At 33.1% G+C, this 17,077-nt stretch overlaps 1 protein-coding gene across 5 annotated transcripts in view; it reads right to left on the bottom strand.

The window, feature by feature from the left end:
* Positions 1-2,229: 2,229 nt before the first annotated feature.
* Positions 2,230-17,077, bottom strand: part of LOC149800382 (furin-like protease kpc-1) — a 39,443-nt gene continuing 24,595 nt past the window's right edge. Inside the window, exons 15-20 of one of the 5 annotated variants that reach the window (XM_089960026.1) lie at positions 10,520-10,648; positions 9,887-10,009; positions 6,942-7,049; positions 6,093-6,299; positions 3,561-3,668; positions 2,230-2,928 (exon numbers count right to left, since the gene is read on the bottom strand). In XM_089960026.1, the coding sequence (XP_089816152.1) occupies positions 2,573-2,928; positions 3,561-3,668; positions 6,093-6,299; positions 6,942-7,049; positions 9,887-10,009; positions 10,520-10,648 (1,031 nt within the window). In that variant the 3' untranslated portion in view covers positions 2,230-2,572. The remainder of the gene's footprint in view (positions 2,929-3,560; positions 3,669-6,092; positions 6,300-6,941; positions 7,050-9,886; positions 10,010-10,519; positions 10,649-17,077) is intronic. The other 4 variants (XM_089960027.1, XM_089960029.1, XM_089960028.1 and 1 more) reach the window with 4 other exon arrangements.

Below are 17,077 nucleotides of genomic sequence, written 5' to 3'. Positions count from 1 at the left end.
TTGCCACACCCTTGATTGGATTTTGTACACAGGTGTGTATGACCCTGTCCATGAATAGAACAACTAGTTAACAAATGTAGTGTTCACAATTTTCCAGAAACATTGAAAATGTTTACAAAAATGCTGTATAAACATCTGAGGATGACATTTGGCCATATGAAAGGTAGCTTTGACTGTGCTCTGTCGTCTCAGTTCGTTGTAAGTAAAGTGTTGATACAAAGTGACTACCATACCTAAACAAAGTACATGTATCTAGATACGCACATTAATGTATCATAATTGACAATTTTACTTGCACTAATTTATCCCTCGCAATTCTCACATATATTTGTTAAGTTAAAATGTTTTCTCATTTCCTTCTGTGAACAGCAGTGGTGTATCTATTTCGTTCCAAATAAATCAGACAATATTTGTAGGATCTTACTAAACACAGAGCATACGTGCTTGAAAACAAACTAAATTTCTGTAAGCTATATGTTTCATATATATATATATATATATATATATATATATATATATATATATATATATATATATATATATATATATATATATATATAATGTGGACACAAATAAAACATTGATTGTGTTTCACTTTTTATAGTGGCCTTAATTAGAAATTAGCAAAGCAACATTGGGAAAAGCTATTGGAATACTATATTATACATTCCGTTATTTAGATAAACAATTATAAGGCGTGAAAAGTGTTTTAAGTCCTATAGCCAAAATAATGGTGTTCTCTCTATTTAAGTCATATAATCAATATAACGGTATTCTCTCTAGTTTAATCTTATAACCTATATAACGGTATTCTCTCTAGTTTAATCTTATAACCTATATAACGGTGTTCTCTCTAGTTCAATCTTATAACCTATATAACGGTGTTCTCTCTAATTAAGTCTTATAACCACTATAATTGTGTTCTCTCCATTTAGGTCATATAACCAATAATATGGTGCTCTCTCTGTTTATTCAAACAATTTACCAATCATTTGTCACACAAATACATGTTAGTACTGTATCGGCTGTTTATGTGTGTCCACCGGCAAGAAAAGCAATTCCTATTTCCTCGGTATGATACACAAAACTATGTTTTAAATAATCCCCCTCTCTGTCTGTCTCTCTTTATATATATATATATATATATATATATATATATATATATATATATATATATATATATATATATATATATATATATATATATATATATAGTTATGTATATGTAATTATGTTATTTGCCTGTTAGTTTTAAAAAATTTAAATTTTTATTCCATTACATGCTACTGTCATGTAATTTTGTTTACTGGATTTAATATAGTCCAGAATAGATAGAGTTCAGTTCTGACTGATGTTTATAATTTGTTTATTTTTTGACGTAAACAACAAATAAATAAAATATTATATCTAGTAGCTGACCTTGATTCATAATCAGTGACAGTTTTGGTAAACAACTCTTCTTAAAAAATTTTTTTTATTCTTTCTCAGAGTAAGAATCATTAATTTGAACCAAGATCACGCCTGGTTGACGTAATGTTTATCATGAAACACGCTTCCATTTTGTTCTACAAAACTGAACTCTTCACCTTCATTCGGGAATCTGTTTTGCTTTGTATTTAGTTTCATAGCTGATGTTATGATAAGAATTCTGGCAGTTGAGCCTTAACACTTGCGACTTCAAGTTGTTTTATGTTGTGTCCAGTTTAGGCTGAGTTATATTTTTATATTTTCTTCGAGTTATTGAAATTTAAAGTTGTTCGTTTCCCTGGAAATAGATAAATGCTCTAATAATTCTTGGACAAATACATTCCTTTGAAAATTATACAGAATTAAAAAGTTTGAATAATATTTACTGTGACTCATCAAGAGACTGTTGAAAACGCTTGCTATTACAGAACTCATAGCCTTCCATCTTGGATTCCATCGGGATTTGAACTTTGATTCACTTAGAACTTTTCTTTGATAGGACTTGTGTTTTTAATTATTGGATCATTTTTTCATTTAATTCTCAATACCAAAAGCACCATTTTCTTATTTTTCACTTAGTAATTTAATGAAATATTTGTTTAATAGTACAAAGCTTGCTATCTTCACTCTTTTCTGCTACTTATATATATATATATATATATATATATATATATATATATATATATATATATATATATATATATATATATATTATATCTATCTATCTATCTATCTATCTATCTATCTATCTATATATATATATATATATATATATACAACTCTTTTTTAAAAATATTTTCCCATATTAAGAACATATAGATACTTCGATAAAAAGGCATACAGTTGCGATAACTAATTGTTACTGAGAAAAGCTCTGTAAACTGGGTAAGGTATATATAGTATGAGATACGGCACCGTTAACTGTATTAGGAATCATCTGTAAGTTACCATTAGTTGTATTAAGATTCATCGGTAAGTCACCAATAGTATAATTAGGATTCATTTGTAAGTCACGAATAGTAGAACTAGGATTCATCTGTAAGTCACCAATATTAGAATTAGGATTCATCTGTAAGTCACCAATAGTAGAATTAGGATTCATCTGTCAGTCCCCAATAGTATAATTAGGATTCATCTGTAAGTCACCAATAGTAGAAATAGGATTCATCTGTAAGTCACCAATAGTAGAATTAGGATTCTTCTGTATGTCACCAATAGTAGAAATAGGATTCGTCTGTAGGTCACCATTATATTCACCAGTATTATTTTCTAATTTACCATCTCTATCTACAACAGGTTGCGGCGACTTGTTTAAATCTTGAGGGTGTGGTGATAGTTTTCCCTTCTTCCTCTTTGCAAGCACCGCACCAACAGCTGCCAATGAAAGACACAAACCACAGGGAACAACTGTCACCGGTATGACTACAGGTGACACCCCTCTTGAGGCAGATTTACCTGAAACTAAGTAATAAATTGTTTCATATTTAAAGAAAATTTCATACATTGTTAAATACGTTTGAGCTTATACATGTACGTACACCTATTGTGGCAATTTCCTACATCTTATTCGTTTTCCTTTATACGTTTTATTGATTAGATTCAATATCTTAAACAAGGTGCAGGAAAGAAAGAATTCGTATGAAATAATAAACTAAGCTATAGATGATAGGTTGAGTTGTCATTCAAATTCCCATACTACAGTAAAATAGTCATGGCCAAAAATCCATTAGACATAAATAATTAGATGAAAGGATGACTTACTTATGTGAAGGAGATCGGTGATTAGAAACAAGAGGCTATCACTTATGCGTTATGATTCCTCGCACAAGACGGTGAATAATCCGTGAGCAAATGTATGTTAATGTATGGACTTAGCTCATTTATGTCAAGACATACGTAAGTACGTACGTATGTGTATGCATACATTCATGCATGCATGAATACATACATACATACATACATACATACATACAGATATACAGACAGACAGACAGACAGACACACATACATACATACATACATACATACATACATACATCAATACATACATGCATGCATGCATGCATGGGATGGGATAAACAGATTGTACAAACCGGTCTGATTGCATTCCTGTTTTCCTGTACACTTACATCTATTACTGCCCATAGTATTGATACAGACCTGGTTAGACGAACCCGGTGACTGGTTGCATTCATCCTTGTCTGCAATAAGAAATTGTATTTACTATGGCGAGTACCTATCCATGCATTATAAACAGCTCATGCTTTTGATGAGAACACGTGGGAAAAAAAAAGAATCCAGCAGGGGAATGGACAAAGAAGGGCACAATGTGTAATATATTTTGGATAACTATATATCGAAATGACATTTAAGTATTTGCTACCTGTCATTGTATGAGCATAATACTTAGAAAAAGCAGGAACGTTTAGGAAAATTAAATTCGATATGTGCTATACTATTTTCGCGAAGGAGATATTCGAGTATGTATGTTATTTGAACGAAAATATTGCAGTACATTAGTGATACGTTCATTGTAAGCATAGATGGAACACTTGTATTCCATGTCACTATCTAGTGTATATTCATGCATTGTTTTAGGTCAGTGAGTCTCAAAGTTTTTTTAGCTGCCCGTTTAAACATTCCTAAAGGTCACGGAGTATCACTTTATGATCTTCGGTAATGTTGATTGTATTTTGCTAGCGATTGTAAAGGGTTTACATAGAAGCTCTAAATGTGAAAAATAATAATAATCAGTATTTGTTGTTCAACAAATAAAGCACACAACACACATTCGAATATTAATAGTGTTTCCTTTCCTTCAGCAAAGTTCAGTTTCTCATTCCGCTAACCTTCCGTGGAGCACTCTGACTTCCGGTGGCATGTTTATCATTGTTTGAGAACCTCTGATATAGATTACTTCGTATTTCATTTGCACTACACGCCATATCGATATGAATAATTTTAGAAGACCGTTTCGTATCTGATAATTTGACATTCATTACATCTGAATTAACATTAGGCATATTAACAATAAGTGGCTCTGGTAATTCAATTAATGTTGTGATATTCTGTATTTTTGTATAGGAAACTTTTCACAAAATGTGTTACAGAAAAAATTGTACTAAAAACCACATTGTATGTAATGTGTCATACTCTGTAATGTGCGAGTCACCATTATTTCCTTAAAATCATAAATAGTTTTCGTAAGGTTCATTATGGACATGTACTTTTCCTATTAAAATTGATTATGTATTTTATGTATTACATACAATTACAATCAATTATGTCACATAAAGTATTCCTAAACTTGAAGAAAAGATGGTTATATTGAAAGTTGTACCAGAATTAATACCGGATATCCTTCTGAACGAATATATATTTATTCCAGATACGAAGTGGAAATCGTTGCTAGAAGAATTACTAAGAGGTAATATTTATGAAACGTATAAGAACAAACCTATTCATTATAAATCTTTATTGGTCATCAGAATTGTATTGTCTGCACCGAAACCATCAAATCAGTTCTGCATACGTTATATATCTTAACAACCGACAGATATGTGATTACAATTCATATATTTTGTAATATTGCATAACTATATGGAGAATATATTCAATTTTTTGAAAGCTTATGTTGCATCCCATCTGCCCGTGGACCTGTGTACATTTGTAACACATTCTTGTCGAAAACACCCAAGTGGAAATTTACCAAATTCAGTAGATAGGTTTTCTTTGAGGTAATCATATCCAAAAGTTGCATGACTATTGGCTTGGATAAATTTTCCAGTGGCCCCTTGTTGGAGTAAAAAGGTCAAATGCACTAAACGTAAATTGCAATAACAGGTACATCATAAGTATTTTGGACCAATCATGTTACGTGTCATGACAGCTGGAGGACAATTTATCAAACTGATCTAGGGCTCCAGGGTCTAGATATATGTCTGAAGAGATGGGTATTAGCATTTGGTAGAGTGGTAAAACGGTAAGGGCAATGAAGTTTAGGATTCATCCGTAAGTCACCAATAGTAGAATTAGGATTCATCTGTAAGTCACCAATATTAGAATTAGGATTCATCTGCATGTCACCAATAGTATGATTAGGATTCTTCTGTAAGTCACCAATACTAGAATTAGGATTCATCCGTAAGTCACCAATATTATAATTAGGATTCATCTGTAAGTCACCAATAGTAGAAATAGGATTCATCTGAAAGTCACCAATATTAGAATTAGGTTTCATCTGTAAGTCACCAATATTAGAATTAGGATTCATCTGTATGTCACCAATAGTATAATTAGGATTGTTCTGTAAGTCACCAATATTAGAATTAGGATTCATATGTAAGTCACCAATATTATAATTAGGATTCATCTGTAAGTCACCAATAGTAGAAATAGGATTCATCTGTAAGTCACCAATATTAGAATTAGGATTCATCTGTGAGTCACCAATAGTAGAGTTCGGATTCATCTGTCAGTCACCAATAGTATAATTAGGATTCATCTGTAAGTCACCAATAGTAGAAATAGGATTCATCTGTAAGTCACCAATATTAGAATTAGGATTCATCTGTAGTCACCAATAGTATAATTAGGATTCATCTGTAGGTCACCATTATATTCACCAGTATTATTTTCTAATTTACCATCTCTATCTACAACAGGTTGCGGCGACTTGTTTAAATCTTGGGGGTGTGGTGATAGTTTTCGCTTCTTTCTCTTTGCAAGCACCGCACAAACCGCACAAACAGCTGCCAATGAAAGACACAAACCACAGGAAACAACTGTCACCGGTATGACTACAGGTGACAGCCCTCCTGAGGCAGATTTACCTGAAACAAAGTAATAATTTGTTTCATATTTAAAGAAAATATCATACACTGTTAAATATGTTTGAGCTTATACATGTACGTACACCTACTGTGGCAATTTCCTACATCTTATTCGTTTTCCTTTATACGTTTTATTGATTAGATTCAATATCTTAAACAAGATGCAGGAAAGAAAGAATTCGTATGAAATAATAAACTAAGCTATAGATGATAGGTTGAGTTGTCATTCAAATTCCCATACTACAGTAAAATAGTCATGGCCAAAAATCCATTAGACATAAATAATTAGATGAAAGGATGACTTACTTATGTGAAGGAGATCGGTGATTAGAAACAAGAGGCTATCACTTATGCGTTATGATTCCTCGCATAAGACGGTGAATAATCCGTGAGCAAATATATGTTAATGTATGGATTTAGCTCATTTATGTCAAGACATACGTAAGTACGTACGTATGTGTATGCATATATTCATGCATGCATGAATACATACATGCATGCATACATACATACATACATACATACATACATACATACATACATACAAACAGACATACAGACGGACAGACAGACAGACACACACACATACATACATACATGCATGCATGCATGCATGGGATGGGATAAACAGATTGTACAAACCGGTCTGATTGCATTCCTGTTTTCCTGTACAGTTACATCTATTACTGCCCATCGTATTGATACAGACGTGGTTAGACGAACCTTGTGACTGGTTGCATTCATCCTTGTCTGCAATAAGAAATTGTATTTACTATGGCCAGTACCTATCCATGCATTATAAATAACTCATGCTTTTGATGAGAACACGTGGAAAAAAATAGAATCCAGCATGGGAATGGACAAAGAAGGACACAATGTGTAATATATTTTGGATAACTATATATCGAAATGACATTTAAGTATTTGCTACCTGTCATTGTATGAGCATAATACTTAGAAAAAGCAGGAACGTTTAGGAAAATTAAATTCGATATGTGCTATACTATTTTCGCGAAGGAGATATTCGAGTATGTATGTTATTTGAACGAAAATATTGCAGTACATTAGTGATACGTTCATTGTAAGCATAGATGGAACACTTGTATTCCATGTCACTATCTAGTGTATATTCATGCATTGTTTTAGGTCAGTGAGTCTCAAAGTTTTTTTAACTGCCCGTTTAAACATTCCTAAAGGTCACGGAGTATCACTTTATGATCTTCGGTAATGTTGATTGTATTTTGCTAGCGATTGTAAAGGGTTTTACATAGAAGCTCTAAATGTGAAAAATAATAATAATCAGTATTTGTTGTTCAACAAATAAAGCACACAACACACATTCGAATATTAATAGTGTTTCCTTTCCTTCAGCAAAGTTCAGTTTCTCATTCCGCTAACCTTCCGTGGAGCACTCTGACTTCCGGTGGCATGTTTATCATTGTTTGAGAACCTCTGATATAGATTACTTTGTATTTCATTTGCACTACACGCCATATCGATATGAATAATTTTAGAAGACCGTTTCGTATCTGATAATTTGACATTCCTTACATCTGAATTAACATTAGGCATATTAACAATAAGTGGCTCTGGTAATTCAATTAATATTGTGATATTCTGTATTTTTGTATAGGAAACTTTTCACAAAATGTGTTACAGAAAAAATTGTACTAAAAACCACATTGTATGTAATGTGTCATACTCTGTAATATGCGAGTCACCATTATTTCCTTAAAATCATAAATAGTTTTCGTAAGGTTCATTATGGACATGTACTTTTCCTTATAAAATTGATTATGTATTTTATGTATTACATACAATTACAATCAATTATGTCACATAAAGTATTCCTAAACTTGAAGAAAAGATGGTTATATTGAAAGTTGTACCAGAATTAATACCGGATATCCTTCTGAACGAATATATATTTATTCCAGATACGAAGTGGAAATCGTTGCTAGAAGAATTACTAAGAGGTAATATTTATGAAACGTATAAGAACAAATCTATTCATTATAAATCTTTATTGGTCGTCAGAATTGTATTGTATGCACCGAAACCATCAAATCAGTTCTGCATACGTTATATATCTTAACAACCGACAGATATGTGATTACAATTCATATATTTTGTAATATTGCATAACTATATGGAGAATATATTCAATTTTTTGAAAGCTTATGTTGCATCCCATCTGCCGGTGGACCTGTGTACATTTGTAACACATTCTTGTCGAAAACACCCCAGTGGAAATTTACCAAATTCAGTAGATAGATTTTCTTTGAGGTAATCATATCCAAAAGTTGCATGACTATTGGCTTGGATGAATTTCCAGTGGCCCCTTGTTGGAGTATATATATATATATATATATGATTCCCAGCAAGGATCTCATGTTGTGTTACCAACGCGGGAATTTTCTTGGCTTGATTTTTGGGTCAAATTAGACCCCATTCGCAAGGTCACAAAATGTCCTTTTAGATAGCTCATGAAAAGAGAGAAAGTCAAGATATAATGATAGGTGTAGACAGCCTAATTTAAAGGAATTATCTATCTATTTTCATATTGGGGTATTATTGAAGAATAATTTCACTTTGGTTGCACTGACAAAACTTTATTGAATTCAAAAGGCTTTTTCGGTCTTTCCAACTATCGATTCCAATGTCTATATTATTGTGATTAGGTTTTGTTTTACATTCGATCAATTTTGCAGAACATTTATGCCTACTGTTTGGTCCCAATATTGATGTCTACTGTTTGGTCCCAACATTTATGTCTACTGTTTGGTCCCAACATTGATGTCTACTGTTTGGTCCCAATATTGATGTCTACTGTTTGGTCCCAACATTGATGTCTACTGTTTGGTCCCGACATTGATGTCTACTGTTTGGTCCCAGTATGTTGGGTACTATATCATTCTGCCCACTATCTCTTACTGCAATTAAAGCACTCTTAGTATGTTTTGTAAATAAATGATTAGCCAATTTTTTCACGTCAAAAATAGGTCATCACTAGGTAATGATAGAATGGTTATCAAAATGCATCTCTTTATTGTGGGTTGTTTCTCTTGTAGCCCTTCTGTAATTGTATACGATAATACAATATGGTAATCAGTAGTAATGCGTCTGATGAAATAAACAGCAAAGGGTTTAATCATTCTTAGTATAGTTCATGCTAAAATTCGGGTACAAACATCTGGCAAAATGATTCTTATTGGTATGCTAAAGGAACTGTATATATACTTAATGGAATTTTCTTCCCTTAAAAAATGTAACTAAAAAGCTCTCACAAACAATACATCATCAATGCCACTGACAGTTATTACTGTGAAGTGTTGGCCCAGGCTGACAGTTTTGTTTTGCCGTGTTATACAGTCTTCTCATCAACAAGAGGAAAATATAACGTAAACTTTAATAAAATACAACTTTAGATATAAAATTTAGGTTCCATGATATAATATGTAGTAGATACTTTGCAATAGCATTATTTGTTCATGTTAGTGATTTTATCTTTCTTCTAAGTCTTTATTAGGTATGTCTCATGCATCACATTGCAACGAAATAATACGCCTATAGTTTATTAGCTTTACCTGTGCAGTCACCAGCTGTCTGATTATAAATATAACCAATGGGGCAGACACACACACAGTAGCCTGGTTTGTTGTCACAGGTGGAATTCCCTCTACAGGGTTTGCTAACGCATTCATTAATATCTGCAAGGACAAAATGCAAAGAATAAAGCGTATCAACGATTCGTGCAAAGGGTTTACAACTATGTCTTTAATGGCACCTTCAAACATATAGTTGGTCACATGGTCTTAATTGAACCCCAAATATTCCAATATTGTAGTATATATGTGTTTGTGTGTGTGTGTGTAATGTAATATTTCAGCCAGGCCGTTGTAAAAGTCAGTCTCAAAATGTTGAAGTATAATTTTTAATTGTTAGCTGGTGGTATCCACCCATTTGACGAAAGTTAAGGCACTGTTTGGCTTAAACTGAAGACATTTGGTTATATATATTGCATGCTTCACAGTCTTTCCTCAGGGCGATTGCATCATATATGAATAAATCTGTCCTGTAACACATGGGTTCCTAATTCAGTGATAGCTGTTCAGTTCCACTTAAAAATACTTTGTCGTCGATTAGGATCAGTGGATGTGTAGTTGTAATCAATATTGGTGTGATATTGCAGTGGAGAGAGAGAGAGAGGTACCGATTACCTTGACATTGATTTAGATCAGTTGTGTAATTGTAGACATAGCCATTGGGACACGTGCAGTTGTATGCATTGACTAAATTTATACACGTAGCACCATCTTTGCATGGGTCACCTTGGCATTCGTCTATATCTGGAAATAAACAAAAATATCATTTTGTCTCTGATGTGAATTCTTTGCTCTTATTATTCTGGAACATTTGTTCAATTTCATTTTCTTACTGTAAGTTTCTTTTAAAGATTGCTTCTTAACCGTATTACGAACTGAATCAGTTAATTGCAACTGTCAGCAATGTTTTCTAATGTACAGAGAATCTGATCTAGTGACAATGCCCACGTGAGTCTTGACGAAAATGTGGAATCTGTCTGAACGGATACTTGTGTAGCTTTTTTTGCAGAACCTTCCAGTATTATTTTGCTTGTAATATTTATTGAAAAACTAGCCCATTTGCTGAATGATAATGTGTTAATCCTATCAGAACTAGAGAGTGTATTGTTATTGCTTCTTGAAAGTAGGGTCATATATAAAGGATTCCTTTCCTGTGTAAATCTCAATCTGATATTGTTAATGGCTTGTAAAGTAGTACGACGTTCACACATATCTAAGACAATTTGTCATTCCCATGGTTCTGACTTTCAAGACCAAAGGTGGACATTACTGCATTTCTTTGTAGCTGTAACTTACGAACTTTGAAATGCAGTAAACATTAAACTTAATACAGCAGAACATCATAACTTGATGTTGGTACTTGGCACATTCATGGACCTATCTGTAGGGTCTGGTCTTGGGCCTCAGGTCAAAATTATTTTTGTGTTTACCAAATGTCACACGGAAGTTGTTGTCAACGATTATGGACGAAACTTTTCATTACGTAAAGTTATAACTTGAGGATGTATTATTTGTACTTATCATTTGTATCAACATTTTTATCATAGATGAACATCATACATTTTGTGTCAAAAATGGTGAGATATAACTGGTTACTCATGTATGATGACCAAAGGACATGTCACATAGCACAGTTTTGTCATCCAATTTTAAAGAACGGTGTTGTTTTCCATGGTATTATTGTAGTTCAAAATGTCCTTAAAAATAATAATAATAATAATAATAATAATAATAATAATAATAATGAGGACTTTGTATAAAGCCTAATCTTAAGAAGCTCTAAGCGCTTTACAACATTACAGTTAAACGTAGCACAGAGAATACATTTTGTGTTTGATTCTGGATCGAATGGATAGCCAGTGTAGGGTACAGAGCAGCGCGGAGGTGTGCTATGATGGTTGTACTCTAAGTATGATCCTGGCAGCTGTGTTTTGAACTTTTGGAAGTTTCTGGAGCAGATATTGAGATGAACTAGACAGAATTGAGTTACAATAGTCCAGTCTTGAAAGTACTAATGACCACACAACAAGTGTTTTAGTGGCATCAACTGAAAGATATTTGCGAATTGAGCTGATGCGTCTCAGCTCAAGATATGCGGCCTTGCATATGTTCATGACATGTTGGTGCAATGTGAGAGTACTGTCCAGAGTAAATTTAATGTTGGTGTTGCTGATATTCATTGTTTGAGGTAAAGGATGTGAATGAGAAATTCTTTGTGTTGTGGTCAGAATAGCCTCAGTTTTATCATCATTCATCTGCAGCTTGTTACATGTCATCCATGATTTCACATCAGAAATGCACCTCTCTGCACCTTGGATGGTAGCACCAACTTCAGCTGGGTGGCTAGATTTGTATATTTCGGTGTCATCAGTGTACAATTCTTGAGCCACAGTAAGGCTCTATCATGAATGCCAAATACATGCTGGAGACGGTGAAGTAATATATCATGGTTTATTGTGTCAAATGCTGCAGACAAATGAAGGAGATCGAGGACTGTAATGTTACTGTTATCCAACGCAGAGAGAATGTCATTAACTACTTTTAGAAGAGTTGTTTCAGTACTGTGGCAAGGGCGATATGCAGATTGTACATTGCTAAAACGCTGTTTGAATTTAGATGAGATACAGTCTGGGATAGAACAACCTTTTCTAAGATTTCCGATACGAAAGGAAGTTTAGAAACTGGGCGGTAGTTCTTTAAATCGTTATGGCCTAGTGTTGGTTTCTTCAGCGGTGTCTTTACAATAGCAGTTTTGAAAAATGATGGGAATTCCCCGGATGAGAGAGATGTATTAATAACATCAGTTAGTGAAGGCAATACTGGATCTAAGCACTCAAGCAGCAGTGATGTTGGAATTGGAAGCAATCAAACAAAATATATTGGATGGTGTGTTTGTACATATATCAAATCCTATCTGCAAAATTAAAGAAACATCCTTCTCAAGGTTACATAGTTGTGAAGTTATGATTATAACTTTAAAATATTAAAAAGAGCATTATGAAACAATTCACAGTTTTATATGGTGTCTTGATAGACTTGTATTAAGGTTACAGTCACATACTAATAAGCGTATATTTTGTCAATTATTGGACTAAAAGCCCATAGTTAGAAAGAGGAAGCCATATATTCTGATATCCAATATAGTTTGACAGTGTTATATTTATATATGGCTTTTTTCTTAACCATTATGCTTTTTCATTTTCTTTTATCCAGATGGTAGCTCTGAAGCTGTTAAAGATATTGTATATACTGATGCAAGGAGTGTGATGCATACCATTTTAGAAATCATTTCAAAAGGTCAGTGTCAAGGCAAGAACATATATATGTCATGGTCAATTGTGATAACTATACTGATTCCTTATTAAAACCATAGGAAGATGGGCCAAATATGTTAGGGCTATATCCGTTCATCTTTCTTTAAAATTTGGACGTCCAGCCGTAACACCTTGCGACAGCTGGAGACATGTCATGAAATTCTGCCCATGTATTTATGATGACTTGAATTTATGTCAATTACCATTATACAGCCACCACTCCATCCGTTCCCCACTAGGTTAATCTCATAGCACGGCCAGGAAAAGGAATTTTTAAGATTTTTTCTGGAGAATACCTTTTAAAGATAATGTAATGAAACTTGAGCCAGTAATATATTATTCAGGATACCATGCGTTTACTCTCAATGTTGTTGTCAAACCAGGGAAAATAAAATCTGCGATCTATGTACATGTGCAGATATAACATTTTCACCAATGAATGTATCTGAGTGTACCTTCAGCCTGCTCTCTCTCTGTCACTGTCTCTCTATCTCTGTCTCCGTCTCTGTCTCTGTCTCTCTCCCTATCTATCTATCTATCTATCTATCTATCTACCTACCTATATATATATATATATATATATATATATATATATATATATATATATATATATATATATATATATATATGGACTTTGCAGTGTCTCATCTAGTCATAATCATAAACTCTGCCCCAAGGATAAGGTCAAAAACAACGGAAGTTACTTACCTCCTTCCTTATCAAAGTTTTAGCGGTTTAAGCCCTTAATATATTTTGATAATATCTCATCAAGCTTCACTGTCTATCATGCAGTCGGTAGGATTATAGAGTTGACGTCAAGGTCATTTGTAGGGAAAAGGAGACGAGATTGTCTTATAATGATATGTGTGTTACTCTTGCTAATAAAAACCTCGAGGTTGCGTCACATATCACTTTCTTGGTGTCATCTTCAAAATCACAATTATAGACTTTTAGAAGATTAATCAACCTGTTATTCAAGTTAACACAAATGACAATTCTGTGAAATTTTGTGAATTCTCTATATCTGCATCTATGTCACCAATGTTGTGGAATTCTCAACAAAAAAAAAAAAAACAACCTGTGTGCATGCATCTATAGCGGTATGGTGTAAATAATGAGTACAACGGAAGAGTATTATATATTGGTAATTTGTCATTTTTGTAAAGATATTTACCTGAATTTAAATTCTGGGTTGAGTTTGTTGACGAATTAATGAAACATTTCCATTAGATATCATTAGTTTCCCAAAATAATATGTTGTGTCTTAAGCCAGATGACAGTTTGTCGATAAATAATGTTTAGTAATGACCTATTCTTTCCTGCTTTTAAGTTCAGTCTCTGAAATCAATTAAGTTCAGATATACTTTGAGAAGAACTGTTTATGTAAATTATTAATTGGAACTATTAATTTCTCGATGATTTTTTGGTCAAAAACACCCACAATTGTTTAACAATTCGAAGACATTCTGTATTATGTCATTGCGGTACACTGAATCATTTAAAAGTATTGGAATTAATTCAGAATATTCAATATTCTTGTACTCGTGGTGTAACATTTAGGATTATATGGTATTTAATTCACAATACCGCAAAAATCCTCTTAATTTTCGCTGTGTAACCTATAATAAAATAATTATTTGTTGATCTTACTAAACTTGGATGATTTTGTTTCTTTCTGCTGCACAGTTTAAGACAAATGATTTGTTAAAAGAGCACACATACATGCTGTTGTTCTGAAGAGTTCATTTGGCAAAAACTAGCCATTGTTTGAATATGGTACACGTACGGCAATAGTTGCCTCTACAAAGAACTAAAGATTGTCGGCTAATAGACCAGCCATTAATGTGCCTGGGGTTGGCGAGTTACCTTGAATTTTCTATCAAATTACAGATTTTATACTAAATGACGATGATTCTTTTCCACTATTATAAGGATATAACATTTGTTTTTCACAAATTAGAGCGATAATGCTTTTGAAACTATTTGAGTCCTATAAATATGTAGCATTCGGGGTAACAGCTTCCCCCTTTCGGGAATTAAACAGGAGTCACTGAGTTTATTGAAACCAGCAGAACAATTCCTGAACCCAGGCTAACCTGCAAATTACTATTAGTTTTATATTTGTGTCTTTTAATAAAATGTTAGACAAGTAAGCCATTCTTGATTGGCAAAATATTCCTTTTTAAACTTTCATGTTAATAAATTGGTGGTCTATCGGATTATTTTGTGCGTGGTTGTTCTTTCTTCCATGTCCATGATGAAAACCCTTTACGATTTCACTTATTGACATTCAACTTTCACTTTGGGCGAAGTTGGGGTTGATATAAGTTTACCAAATATATAAGCAAGGAGATGGCTTATTCTTTTATCATTTCTTTCCTGAGAGAGAGAGAGAGAGAGAGAGAGAGAGAGAGAGAGAGAGAAATGTGATAAGGTAACAGATTAAGATTTCCCTTCATCCCATTACTCAATAGTTTTGCATCATTTATCCATTTATTTACTTCAAGATGAATCCTTTGCTAAGTATGAAAACCCTTTCATCCCATCGGCGACAGACGTTTGCTCCATAAATTACCATTTTGTTTTGTCACGTGAACATATTACTCGTCGCCAAGCTCTATTAGCATTATTGAATATCTCTAAATTACCAACTGCTAGAGAAATTGATATTTAGGGTAAGTTAATTACATCTTCATTTGCTATATTGGAAGGCAAGGTAATTGAATCAACTGGTGTTATTTGCTTTCAAAATACTAACTCTAGATTCATTAAAAGTGATTTACAAAGATAAGTCACTTATTAGATGACAAAATGTCATGTTGTATATTTGCTGGTCAACATCAAAGCACAAAATGTAAATAGTTTAGATTTTTTAGATTCAAACTACAATCAATATGTTTGTTTAAACAATTGATATAATGTTTCTTTTTTAAATTGTGCTTTGGACAAATCTGCAAATGACCATATACTTTTTTCTGACATTTGATTTTCCGGATTTACCAAAATAAAGATGTGAATGTTTCTAAATCTACATGTTAAGTCCAAGACTTCTTCATGCAGCCGCACTTGAATTTGGAGTTAATACGTTTTAATAATCTAAAATAAGGACATGGATGTTTTTAGATTTTTGTGACTTAACATGATAGGTCCAAGGCATTTTCAGGCAGCTTGGTAAAGTGCCAAAGTAAGACCTCGAAATGAAGTTAGATTGAAATAGGATGCTAATGACTACAGACCAATATCAGTTATTCCATCATGTTCCAGATTTACAGTGTTGTTTTATATACTATCTCAGCAATTACAATCTATTTCATGGAACTAAATCTCCGGTTCAAGAAGGCCATTTGTGTCAAACTGCATTTGTCTCGATGGCTGAGAAATGATTGAAATCATTATATGAAGTAAACATTGCTGGCACTGTAAGAATTCATTTTCGAAATTATTTTGACCAAGTCGATTAAACAATGCCTCATTAAAAGTTACAATTGATCAACATAGCGAAGATACCCTTAAGTGCTTTACATCCTATTCAGCAAATGGTCTTAAAAGGTAACATTAAATGGGAACTTATCTGATACTAAAACTATTATTTTTCGGGAGTACTACAAGGTTCTGTCTTATGACGCTTGTTACGTGTTCTGTTTATTATTTACCAACCCTACATCTACGATTCAATTTCATCAATTGACGTGTATGCTGTTTATGCTACCCTGTTTAATGTTCAGAAACATTCACGCTGAAGCTGATATTATCCTAAAAGTAGCTTTCAGGATACCACAAATATGGTCCAAGGAAAATGATTGGATCTCCAATACACAGAGAACACAATTCTTGCTGATAACTAAATGGCAGAAAAGAT

This window comes from Sinohyriopsis cumingii, chromosome 5 (assembly GCF_028554795.1).
Source record: "Sinohyriopsis cumingii isolate HCF-2022 chromosome 5, ASM2855479v2, whole genome shotgun sequence".
Lineage (NCBI taxonomy): Eukaryota > Metazoa > Mollusca > Bivalvia > Unionida > Unionidae > Sinohyriopsis > Sinohyriopsis cumingii.
The sequence above is the reverse complement of the archived record's forward strand: the minus strand, read 5'-3'. Positions and strand labels throughout refer to the sequence as shown.